A 12,317-nucleotide genomic window follows, 5' to 3' on the forward strand; every position below is an offset into this window, starting at 1 on the left:
AACCTGGAGAAAAGAAAATGTTCTGCCCCTTTGACAGAAACTTGTCTCTCTGTGTGTCAGTGGTGGGATCCAAAAATTTTAGTAACAGGTTCCCATGGTGGTGGGATTCAAACTGTGGCGTAGCGCCAATGGGGCTGGGCGGGGCACGACGGGGGCGTGGCCGGGCATTCTGGGGGCGGGGCTGTGACAAGGGCGTTGCAGCATTTCTGCGCCGGTCCTTAGGCGGGGAAGCGAATGCCTGCGCAGGCGAATGAGGCCTGCCACAGCATTTACGCCCGGTGCACCTCCTGCTAGACTGCTTTAGAAGTTCTGCGGTGCTACTGCTGCGAGGGAGAGGAGAGCATTAACTAAGGCAAAAAATCACTTGCAGACAAAAATCACCAATTAGTAACCCCCTCTCGGCACACACAAATAATTAGTAACCTACTCTCGGGAACCTGTGAGAACCTGCTGGATCCCACCACTGCTGTGTGCGCTAAGTCACAGCTGACTTGTGGCCATCTTGTAGGGTTTTCAAGGCAAGAAACGTTCCGAGGTGGTTTGCTGCCTGCCGTTGCCTGCTTGAGCTGAGAGAGTTCTGAGAGAACTGTGACTGGCCCAAGGCTGCCCAGCTGGTTTCATGTAGAAGAAAGGGGAATTAAAAACCTGGTTCTCCGAGTTACAGTCCACTACTCTTCACCATTATACCATGCTGGCTCTCAGAGGCTTTATGGGATATTATTGACTAGTGATGTTATTTACCTCCCTGCCATGAAATGGTTCAGCTGCCCATCCCCCTGCTTTAAGCCTGTATTAGAAGGCAAGACACTTTTTTAAATTCAAAGTTGTGGCAACACTGTTAGCAGCCCCTCCATTGTTTTTACAGCAATCCGTGTGTTCGGCTGTCTGTGTTTCCTGCAAGGTACTGTGGAAACAAAGAGCCAAGAGTCGAGCATCGCTAGGCTGCTAACTTGCAAACCGGTCCCTCTACCTGTCCCTTTCATATCGGTCTGATCTGCAGTCAATTGCCAGGTGATGTTATTTACTGCCGTGCCATGTAAAGCTCCAGCTCCAATTTCCATGCAATTAAGCCTTGGCTATAAGGCAGCATCTGTACACTTGCAGAAATAAAACAACATTTGAACACAGACCCAACAAAATTAAAACGTGTGTGAGTGTAAACAGTACTTTGTTAGTGTTCTGTCTTCTAAATATGCATCTGATGAGTCACATATTCAGTTCATAGAAGGATTCTACAAAGAGGGCGATCGAAACTTCCTGTTTTGAGGAGAATTCTCTGACAGGGATTTCACAAACAAGGGCTGGGTGTTTGCCACTTGGCTTGAGTCTTCAGTGTCTGTAGAAGACACTGACTATGTTATTTTGCAATATGATTTTGGGTAGCATTATTAAACTGGAAAGCATCATATTTATAGGGGTGAATCCTGTCTCCGCTGGCACACAAAGGAGGAGAGAGAATCTTGCCTGGTTCCTCACATTACAGCAGCTCTGCAACCCCCTTGCCTCTGCCCCGTGACTTTGTGTCCACAAAGGCCCCACGGTCCCCAGGAGAGCCTTTCTGTGGTCAAAAGGGACCCCTCCTCTCACTTCCACTAGATCAACCCCTATAGTTTAAATAAAATATGGCTATCTTTGCAGCAGTGGCGTAGTGGTTAAAAGCAGGTACATTCTAATCTGGAGGAACCAGGTTTGATTCCCCGCTCTGCCACCTGAGCTGTGGAGGCTTATCTGGGGAATTCAGATTAGCCTGTGAAACTCCCACACATGCCAGCTGGGTGACCTTGGGCTAGTCACAGTTCTTCTGAGCTCTCTCAGCCCCACCTACCTCACAGGGTGTTTGTTGTGAGGGGGGAAGGGCAAGGAGATTGTCAGCCCCTTTGAGTCTCCTACAGGAGAGAAAGGGGGGGGGGATATAAATCCAAACTCCTCCTCCTCCTCTTCCTCTTCTCCTTCTTCTTCTTGTTGACCCGATCAAGATTGAGGGATATCCAAAGAGCCATTTAAGGAGGGAACGAGCATGGATTCTTTATGCTGAATTGTCTTTGGTCCTCATGAACATTCTCCGTGTAGCAGTCCATTTCAAAAGTATAGAACGAACATGTTTAATAAACGTAAAAATGAGAACACTGCCATTAGCAAGATAACGGTTTGAGAATTAGTACTTAGAAACCCAGTACATTTTATATGTATTTAATCATTGCCTGCTTGGTGGTTTGCAATGATTTTGCAATTCTAAAAATTCAGAACGCTAAGAAAATAGGTGTCAAGAAACTGAGTTCCACTGGACAGTTTCTTGTTCCTTCAAACACTGGTTCCGGCTTGTAATGCCTACATTAAGAACATAAGAACATAAGAACAAGCCAGCTGGATCAGACCAGAGTCCATCTAGTCCAGCTCTCTGCTACTCGCAGTGGCCCACCAGGTGCCTTTGGGAGCTCACATGCAGGATGTGAACGCAATGGCCTTCTGCGGCTGTTGCTCCCAATCACCTGGTCTGTTAAGGCATTTGCAATCTCAGATCAAGGAGGATCAAGATGGGTAGCCATAAATCGACTTCTCCTCCATAAATCTGTCCAAGCCCCTTTTAAAGCTATCCAGGTGAGTGGCCATCACCACCTCCTGTGGCAGCATATTCCAAACACCAATCACACGTTGCGTGAAGAAGTGTTTCCTTTTATTAGTCCTAATTCTTCCCCCCAGCATTTTCAATGCATGCCCCCTGGTTCTAGTATTGTGAGAAAGAGAGAAAAATGTCTCTCTGTCCACATTTTCTACCCCATGCATAATTTTGTAGACTTCAATCATATCCCCCCTCAGCCGCCTCCTCTCCAAACTGAAGAGTCCCAAACGCTGCAGCCTCTCCTCATAGGGAAGGTGCTCCAGTCCCTCAATCATCCTTGTTGCCCTTCTCTGCACTTTTTCTATCTCCTCAATATCCTTTTTGAGATGCGGCGACCAGAACTGGACACAGTACTCCAAGTGCGGTCGCACCACTGCTTTAAAATAAAAAATAGCGAGTGGAATTTAACTGTGCTGGCAGCTTGCAGTGTAGCAAGGCCCTGGCCTTTTGAAACTGAGATAAGAGACCAGGTGCTGGGAATGAAACATGGTTTCAAGCTTGACTTTCTAGGTCGCCAAGACCATAGAACCGCAGCCCCACGTTCCAGTTAATTAAACTGATGAAATTATTGCTGGGTCATTGTGAGCAACGGATGGTTTATGGCTGTGGGATCAACCCTATTTTGTTCTCTCATTCTGACTCTGGTTAGCAACTGAGTTGCATGATTGACTTAGATCCTCAGGCATGGATTTGATTGGACAGTGGGTGCTGGCCACCTGAAATCCTCAGCCCGTAAAGTTAGGATATTTAGCCTAGCAAAATGGGTACCTCACTATGGTTCCTTGATTCACCCTGTAGACCTCAACAAGCGTGTTCTTGGTGCCTGGCGTCAGGGTTTCTAACAGTTTGGTTCTCACCCTCCCGAAAATAAGATGCCCTTGGACCATGGCATTGTTACTATAGTTATAAGAGGATGTATATTGTTTTAAGTTCCAGTACTGTTTTATTTGTTTACATGCTGCTATTAAAAAGAATTATTGCATGCATGCATGTGCTATATTTTTGAAAAATTCCCCCAGTTCATTTTGTCTTGCATCTGTGGATGAATTTCTCTCATGCATTCTGGCTTTGATCCACCTAGTTTCTGCAAAGTATGAATGTGTGTGTGTAGCATGTTGCCTTAATCAATTAAAAGACAGAGATCCTTTGTCTGTCTACGCAATGACCAGGCTATAGTACTTCTGCCTTGAGCTGTTCCCCGCCCCCCACCCCAGCAAAGGGCCTTTGTATTTACTCTTTCCATCTGACTGATTTTCTCTCTCTCCAGAAGCACGTAGCCTTCCTTCACAAACTTCACCAACTTCTTCAGGTCCAGCGGAGAAATTTCCGTGCCAATAAACATCTCCATCAGCTGCACGAACTGTGGCAGGTTGAGGAAATGCTTGTCGAAAGCACTTGTAGAAGACGGGGCCCCATGACTCTGAATGTCTAGCATGTTCATAAGCAAGCCTAGAAGTAGAGGAGGGGGAAAAATCAAAGCATGTCGTGTAATATTCATGGGGCCAGTGTTCTTAAGAGCAGCAGACTAATCTGGCAAACTGGATTAGTTTCCCCAGTCCTCCATATGAAGCCTGCTGGGGAGACCTTGGGCTAGTCAGGGTTCTCTCAGAATTCTCTCAACCCCACCTAATTCACAAGGTGTCTGTTTGGGGGAGGGGAAGGAAAGGCATTTGTAAGCCACTTTGAGATTCCTTAAAGGTAGAGAAAAGTGGGCTATAAAAAAAACCTCTTCTTCTTTTAGGTCCTGGCAAATGAACAGGTAGAAGGAGAGGAAGAGAACCATTTGCTTAGGGTTGATGCAGGGAGGAATTCTAAGGAATCCGCTCCCTTAATTGCCATTTCTAAATTGATGTCCTACAGAACAGTGCAGTAGCTATGACCAGGGCAATAGAGAAGCATGAGATCCATTGTGTGCTCACAATGGTGGAAGCCTTCAGACTAGTTAAGAACAGACTCTTGGATCTTGATTTTCATTATTTGACTCTTGCAGCCAAGACAACCTGCTCCCCGACTACCTTATTCATCCCATGCAAGCGTGGAATTATGGCAGCATATCTTCGTCTGTTGATTAATCCCACCCAAAGGAGAGCTTTGGCTACTGCAAGATGTAATGTGCTGCCATCAGCTCTCCTGGAGGGAAGATTTAAGAATATAGAACGTTCTAAAAGGGTTTGTTCTTGTGATCTGGTTACAGTTGAAACACTTGACCATTCTCTGTATGCCCTAAATATGATAAGATACGCATGAAATATATGAATTCTATTTTCTTGCAATGTTCTCAGTGGCAAGAGCGTTACAAGATACCCAACCTCCTGAACAGCTCTGATGTGCTCTTTTGCGAGACTGTTGCAAATTTTATACTGGAAATTAGTAATTTTAACTGGGTTTTTTAATCTCGTTTTACTTTGAAATTTTGTCCTGTTTTGTATGCCAAGAAAGGCTTGTTGTTGTTGTTGTTGTTGTTAAAATCCATTGTGAGAATTACAGGTTAAAGACTGGAGCTGTTGCCTCCAAGCCCCTTCTCCAGAATATCCACAGCTGCCAAAATCACTAAGCAGACAGCCCATGACCATGCATGTGTGCATATAGTGTTGACAAGTCACAGCCGACCTCTGGTGACCCCAGCAAGGGGCTGAGAAAGCAAGTGAAAAGCAGAGGAGGTTTGCCATTGCCTTCTTCTGCAGAGACTTCCAAGTACTGACCCTGCTTAGCGTCAGAGATCTGAAGAGATCCAGCTATCCCGTGCCGCCTTCCCTCTGCCCATGAGCATGGGACGTGTAAAACAATTTTGGGTAGAAGTACAATGGGCAGAAATGTGGCCGTTGTCGCCAACACTTTGATGCTCAGGTTTGGACCCTATATGATTTCTCATGAAAATCCTCAACCCATTCTTTGTGTACCTGCCTGAGGCCCTGTCTGTGTGGCTGCTTTGGTATCCTGCTGCAGGGAGCCTGGACCGTGGAGGAGGAGGAGAAGAAAGGGCTTTATGGTTCTAAAGGAAGTATGCAAAGGTGTGGTATACAACCCAGCAAAAGTCTGTAGAGCTGGCAGTTGTGGGTTTTCTGGGCTGCGTAGCTGTGGCCGGTAGTTTTTGCTCCTCACATCTATGGCCGGTATCTTCAGAGGCACGTCACATTCAGATGGGCCAGGTGTCTTCTGAAATTACCAGCCACTGAAATGGGGGAAACGGTAGGAGAATAAAACTACCAAACAGTGACCACGTAGCCCAGAAAAGCCTTCGACAATCCATATATAAAGCAGCTTCAGTATGCAGCGCTACTAAAAGGAGCTTGGTAAGGCTACCCATTAATACAAGGTGTCAAACTTGCGGCATCATGCTGGCAGGGGATGATGGGAACTGTAGTCCATAACATCTGGAGGGCCGCGAGTTTGACACCTATGAATCAGTGTGCATGGGGGATTCTCCTGCTATCCTTGTTTTTATTCACACGGATGCAGCCACGAACAGCTCCCACGATCAACATAATAATTCTATCTTACTGAAAATATGAAATCCAGAAACAATCAGCTGGCACAGCACTTTGACCTGCACGCGAAGGAGTCCTTTCCATCACAGAAACGAACTGCAAGAGCATTCCTGCAAACGGCTCTTGTAAATGAAGCCTGGGTTTAGGGGTCTCTGACGAAACGCAGTACCTGGAAACCTGGAGTTTTCCGTCTTCCAGTCTTCCCAGACTTCCTTGCCATAGTCACTGTACCTGAAGGCCAAGTTGGCAGTCTCAATATTACCTGTTGGGACCACAAAAGAAACTGCTGATTAGACTGAGCGTCAGTCCAGCTGCAGCAAACTTGCAAACCACAGCATCTGGATGCTGTAGAACACAGGTGAGTGGCCTCACCTGACCACGGCTGTTCACTGATCAGCTGAGGAGTCTTACTGATCGACTTGCTGGATTTCCATGAAGGCAACCAGGATAGGCCTGAAAAGAGAAAAGAGAAACTGTCCACAAATAGGAAGGGACCAAGAACTGGACAAGGTGTCACCCTACCAAGGGCTCTAGATTCTTCTGGGATTAGATCAATAGGTTTGGATCTCTGGCCCCGCAAGAGGACCTGATACTGTGACATGATACCTAGGAGGACATTCAAAATGTGTGCGTCCAAAACTCCCATAAAATAGCTTATGCCCTATAGGTCTAACTTCTGCCTTCCTTGCCCTGAGGAGAGGAATGAGAATCCCCACAGTATCACTGCGGGAGGGTTTTAGTGATGATTGAACCGGGGGCCAAATGTTTGCAGAGAAAGTCACATGTGGTAGGGATTCTCCAGCTTCTTTCTTCACTTAAGCTTGCTATTCTGTCCGTGGCTGGCCAATATGGGGCTGCACAGAAGGCCACAAAGACGAGCGAATAGGTTATTACTAAGCAATCAGAGCCAAACAGTGTTCACACCTGCAGCAAAAGGTGTGTCTGGGGTGGTGGCCCAAACCCCGCACCCACCTGCTACAGGAGCAATGCTGGGAGGGGGCAATGTTGCCCGGGCACGGCTGAGGCAGGCAAACCAGCCAGAGGCTGTAGGGAAGGGAACAAAAATGAGGCCGTGCCCAGAAAGTGTGATGAATAGGTTCAGATAAAGAAGGGAACATGCACGCAGAAACCACCTGCAACTCGTTTGCTAGCTGCAAGTTCCGAAACAGAGATCGGTTTTGTGTGTGTGTGTGTGTGTTTAAAATAAGAACCTGCCCAGTATTAAGTGATACCTATGGGCCTTGTTCAAAGCCTGCCTGGATTCATCTGCCTTCTGGAACTAGGGGCTTTGAATTGATGCACTTCTAGTTCCTCGCAGTTCTGTGAACTCATCCGGCTTTTGAATCTTTCACCCCATCCCTCACAAAGGGCACAAGTTCAAACTGAAACGAGTTCAGCAAGTTCTGTGTTGCATACCTGAACGTGCCTCTTAAACTGACTCCAGTACTGATATTATGGACCGCCCAGACTTCAGAAACAACCCCAGTAATCACCCAGTCGACCAGGAACCAGAAGGCTTGAAAGCACCAGAGAACCAGCCATGTGCCAGGCCAGCACTGTGTCCCCATTTACACACTTGCGGCCTCCTTTGATTTGTGTGCATGTTCCTTTTGTCAGACTCTCGAACGTGGAAATAACAGAGACCGTAGGAAAATCCTAAAGCAGTTTATTTCTAACAACGCGTAGAGTAACATACGAAAGCTGGATCTAAGCTAGAGAGCTTAGATCCAGGAGTTATATCCTTCAACCCTCCCGTTTCACTCTACACCAAATGTCCCTTACAGTTTCTACAACATTTGCACTACAGAGCTTCAAAGGATCTGGGAACCGTTCACACCTTCTTGCAAGCGCTGGCACCAGGAGGTTGCCAGGAAGGGAAGGGGGAAACAGGAAAGCATTTGCAGGAAAACATTTGCAATTCTTACACAGCAAGACATCTAGGCACTGACAGGCATGGACCTGACATCCTTCAGGTTGGATTCTCGGCTATACACACGTTTCCCACTCTTTGGAACTCACCGCACTCTCAGATAAGAGAATCTCTGCAGTTTCTGAAAGCTCTCAAAGTATGACTTTTCCTCTCCGTTTGCAGGTGAAGCACGGGGAATCAGCATGCATTTCACTTTGTTTGGGTTTCCTCGCTCCTCCCTGCCTTCCCCTTCCCATACAACAGCAGTTTTTTCCCACTCTTCTAGCCACCACTATAGAAGAATTGAAAGTGCTGGTGGTTTTTTTTTTTCATGGTGAGCAACAGACCCTTGAAATTGACATAAATGACGCAAAGATGGAAACCCCTCCGCCCACCCCCCCACCCCCCAAGGCAGCCCTAGGGAAAAGACAGGGAAGCAAGGGTGGGTGAAAGGGCAGATCAGTTAGGAACACTGCAGTAGTATCCATGTGTAAAATAAAAAATGGTGGGGGGAAACCCACTGCGAAGCAAACAGCTGCAGGGTAAGTAGAACATGCATAAATGGCACTGGTCTCTTCATGCAGTGATGGCTGAAATAAGAATCATTCATGGATCTGGCTTGCAAACCCAGAACTTGGCTTACCTGAGACTTGGCCTTCCACGGTTGCTTGTACCAGTGACTCGGCAGTGATCACATCTGGCTGATCCTTTGGGATCTCATCCGAGTGCTCATGGCCTTCTTCTGCACCCACGTCCTTTTTGGGCACTGTGGTCTCCTCTCCCAGGCTTGATGCTGGCTCAGCTATGCTCATCTTCACAGTAGTACCAGGTTCATCTGAGCTCATCTGTTCAACGGAGCCCAGATCACTTCCCTTTGATACCTCTTCCGGCAGTACTGTGGCTTCCCCTTCTGAAGTAGTAGCAGAGCCTTCTGGCCTCACGTTCTCATTACTTTCCCTTGTGTCCAAGCCCACCTTCATGGCTTCAATAAAAGGATCCTCAACAGCAGCAGATGACCCGGCAAAAGTAGTTGGATCTGGTTCCTCCTGACCTTCTACAACCTCTTTTGAAGCAACTGTCTTACTGGCTGAACTGACCTGTTGCTCCTGACCTTCTACAACCTCTTTTGAAGCAATTGTCTTACTGGCTGAACTGACCCGTTGCTCCTGACCTTCTACAACCTCTTTTGAAGCAATTGTCTTACTGGCTGAACTGACCCGTTGCTCCTGACCTTCTACAACCTCTTTTGAAGCAATTGTCTTACTGGCTGAACTGACCCGTTGCTCCAGGACAACTTCTTTTGAGCTAAGAGACACACCTGTGATGGTTTCTGTATCAGCTAAAGCCACCATCTCCTCCTGACCTTCTACAACCTCTTCTGAAGCTATTATCTCACTGGCTGAAATGGCCTGTTGCACCAGGACAACTTCTTCTGAGTCAAGAGACATTCTCGTGATGTCTCTTGTATCAGGTAAAGCCAACACCTCTTCAGACAGTATACCTTTTAGGATCTGATTTAGGAGCGAGGCTTGAGCGGACAGTTCAAGCTGAGAGCTTTTGTTCAGGAGGCTACTTAGCTTCGAAAGGCCTTGCCCGTCTTCCACCTGTCCCCAAAACTCGAAGAGATCTATATCGTCCAGTTCGATCATTGGCCCTAGTCAGAAAAAAAGTGGAAAGCTGTTCATTTGCCCTGAAGCTACCAATATAAAAACAGACAGTTAACAAAAAAGATGAGGCACATTGTCGATGGTCATTGGAAGAGGGAGATGTGGTTCAAAAAGGATATCGAAGAGATAGAAAAAGTGCAGAGAAGGGCAATGAGGATGATTGAGGGACTAGAGCACCTTCCTTATGAGGAGAGACTGCAGTGTTTGGGGCTCTTTAGTTTGGAGAGGAGACGTCTGAGGGGGGATATGATTGAAGTCTATAAAATTATGCATGGGGTAGAAAATGTTGACAGAGAGACATTTTTCTCTCTTTCTCACAATACTAGAACCAGGGGGCATCCATTGAAAATGCTGGGGGGAAGAATTAGGACTAATAAAAGGAAACACTTCTTCACGCAACGTGTGATTGGTGTTTGGAATATGCTGCCACAAGAGGTGGTGATGGCCACTAACCTGGATAACTTTTAAAGGGGCTTGGACAGATTTATGGAGAAGTCGATTTATGGCTACCAATCTTGATCCTCTTTGATTTGAGATTGCAAATGCCTTAACAGTCCAGGTGCTCGGGAGCAACAGCCACAGAAGGCCATTGCTTTCACATCCTGCATGTGAGCTCCCAATGGCACCTGGTGGGCCACTGCGAGTAGCAGAGAGCTGGACTAGATGGACTCTGGTCTGATCCAGCTGGCTTGTTCTTATGGTCTTACCATCAGAAGTGTTGAGTGAAGATGCCAGTGAAGGCTTGGTGTGGAAGGCTCAAATCTGACCTTGGGAAACCATTTGGCAGGAAGCTGAACAGAACAGGAACAACACACAAGTACAACGCAAGACCAGTTCGATGTGTTTCCATGGCTGGAATCAACTGGCTGACGTGGGTTTTCTGGGTTGCCTGGTCATTTTTGCTCCTGACATGTTGCCTGCATCTATGGCTGGCATCTGGTGTTTGGAATCTGCTGCCACAGGAGGTGGTGATGGCCACTGACCTGGGTAGCTTTAAAAGGGGCTTGGACAGATTTATGGAGGAGAAGTCGAACTCTGGCTACCAATCTTGATCCTCCTTGATCTGAGGTTGCAAATGCCTTAGCAGACCAGGTGCTCATGAGCAGCAGCAACAGAAGGCCATTGCTTTCACATCCTGCACATGAGCTCCCAAAGGCACCTGGTGGGCCATTATGAGCAGCAGAGTGCTGGACTAGATGGACTCTGGTCTGATCCAGCAGGCTCTTTCTTATGTTCTTATCTTCAGAGGCTTGCGTCTGAAGATGCCAGTCATAGATGCAGGCAACATGTTAGGAGTAAAAATGACCAGGCCATGGCCAAACAATCCAGAAAACCCACAACAGCCACTAGGCTAGTTTCTTTGCAAATGTTCTGGCTGAACAGGCATGACACAGTGCAGGCACAGTGCAGGCATGACACAATGCAGGTGCAGGCGCACAGAAAGTGCTAGGTGTAAAACAATAACAATACCCGTCATTCATTCATTCATTCATTCATTCATTCATTCATTCATTCATTCATTCATTCATTCATTCATTCATTCATTCATTCATTCATTCATTCATTCATTCATGCATGCATGCATGCATACATACATACATACATACATACATACATTGTTTGTTTATATACTGCCCACCCCCAAAGGGCTCTCTGTGGCTCCCACCTGAAGAATTTTTTTTAGCAATTTTTCCTGACCAAACACAATTGATTTCACTGCCCACTTTGAAAGGCATCTTTCAGGCACCCTGGGCTTCTCACAGCAAGCAACCGCCCAGTAGTTCCTGTCATCCTTTGTCGTGCTGTCCTGGCCTTTTGGCAGCACCATCTAAGCCTGACCCTGGTTCTGAGCCCTGACTATGTACTTACATTGACTTGGATTGCGGAGTCCCTTCCTAACGGGCTCTGAGCAGTTGTTGTAAAAGTTCTCCAGTAAAGCTAAAACCCGTTGTCTGTGCAAGAGCCCCACCTGGGAAAAAAGAAACATGGGCGTGCTGTTAAATCCATTAGATTCAGGCTGCTTGGTTAGTTAATTTATAGACTGCTTTTCAACTAAAAGACCCCAAGGCAATTTATAATACAGTGAAATACAATAAAATCAATGATGAGCTAACAAGATAACAATACACATTGAGTTTGAAACACTGAAAAAAACCCCAAATACTTTGGTTTCTGCCACAGGGATTTACCATCTCTTAGGTATAGAGATGGTGGCTTTTATTCTGTCTTCTGTCTTTCTTTTATAACTTTTGTACAGAGAGGGGTAGGTGACTCAGTACATTAGCTTTAAAAAGGGCTTGGACAGATTTATGGAGGAGAAGTTGATCTATGGCTACCAATCTTGATCCTCCTTGATCTGAGATTGCAAATGCCTTGGCAGACCAGGTGCTCAGGAGCAGCAGCAGCAGAAGGCCATTGCTTTCACATCCTGCATGTGAGTTCCCAAAGGCATCTGGTGGGCCACTGCGAGTAGCAGAGTGCTGGACTAGATGGACTCTGGTCTGATCCAGCAGGCTCTTATGCTCCTATTTGTGTTGGAGGAGCATGCCAGTTTGTCCATGAGATCAGATCAATTCAGGGCGGAATGGGGTAGATATTCTGGAGAGAGGTTGTTATACGAGAAGTAGTTCTGA

General features: G+C 46.6%; 1 protein-coding gene across 1 annotated transcript in view; it reads right to left on the reverse strand.

Moving 5' to 3' along the window:
• Window positions 1–12,317, reverse strand: part of EFCAB5 (EF-hand calcium binding domain 5) — a 68,349-nt gene that overhangs the window by 27,793 nt on the left and 28,239 nt on the right. Inside the window, exons 8-13 of the mRNA XM_048518589.1 lie at window positions 11,554–11,653; window positions 8,661–9,671; window positions 7,033–7,152; window positions 6,481–6,561; window positions 6,278–6,370; window positions 3,855–4,069 (exon numbers count right to left, since the gene is read on the reverse strand). Of these exons, the coding sequence (XP_048374546.1) occupies window positions 3,855–4,069; window positions 6,278–6,370; window positions 6,481–6,561; window positions 7,033–7,152; window positions 8,661–9,671; window positions 11,554–11,653 (1,620 nt within the window). The remainder of the gene's footprint in view (window positions 1–3,854; window positions 4,070–6,277; window positions 6,371–6,480; window positions 6,562–7,032; window positions 7,153–8,660; window positions 9,672–11,553; window positions 11,654–12,317) is intronic.

Source organism: Sphaerodactylus townsendi, linkage group LG16 (genome assembly GCF_021028975.2).
Source record: "Sphaerodactylus townsendi isolate TG3544 linkage group LG16, MPM_Stown_v2.3, whole genome shotgun sequence".
NCBI classification, from domain to species: Eukaryota; Metazoa; Chordata; class Lepidosauria; order Squamata; family Sphaerodactylidae; genus Sphaerodactylus; species Sphaerodactylus townsendi.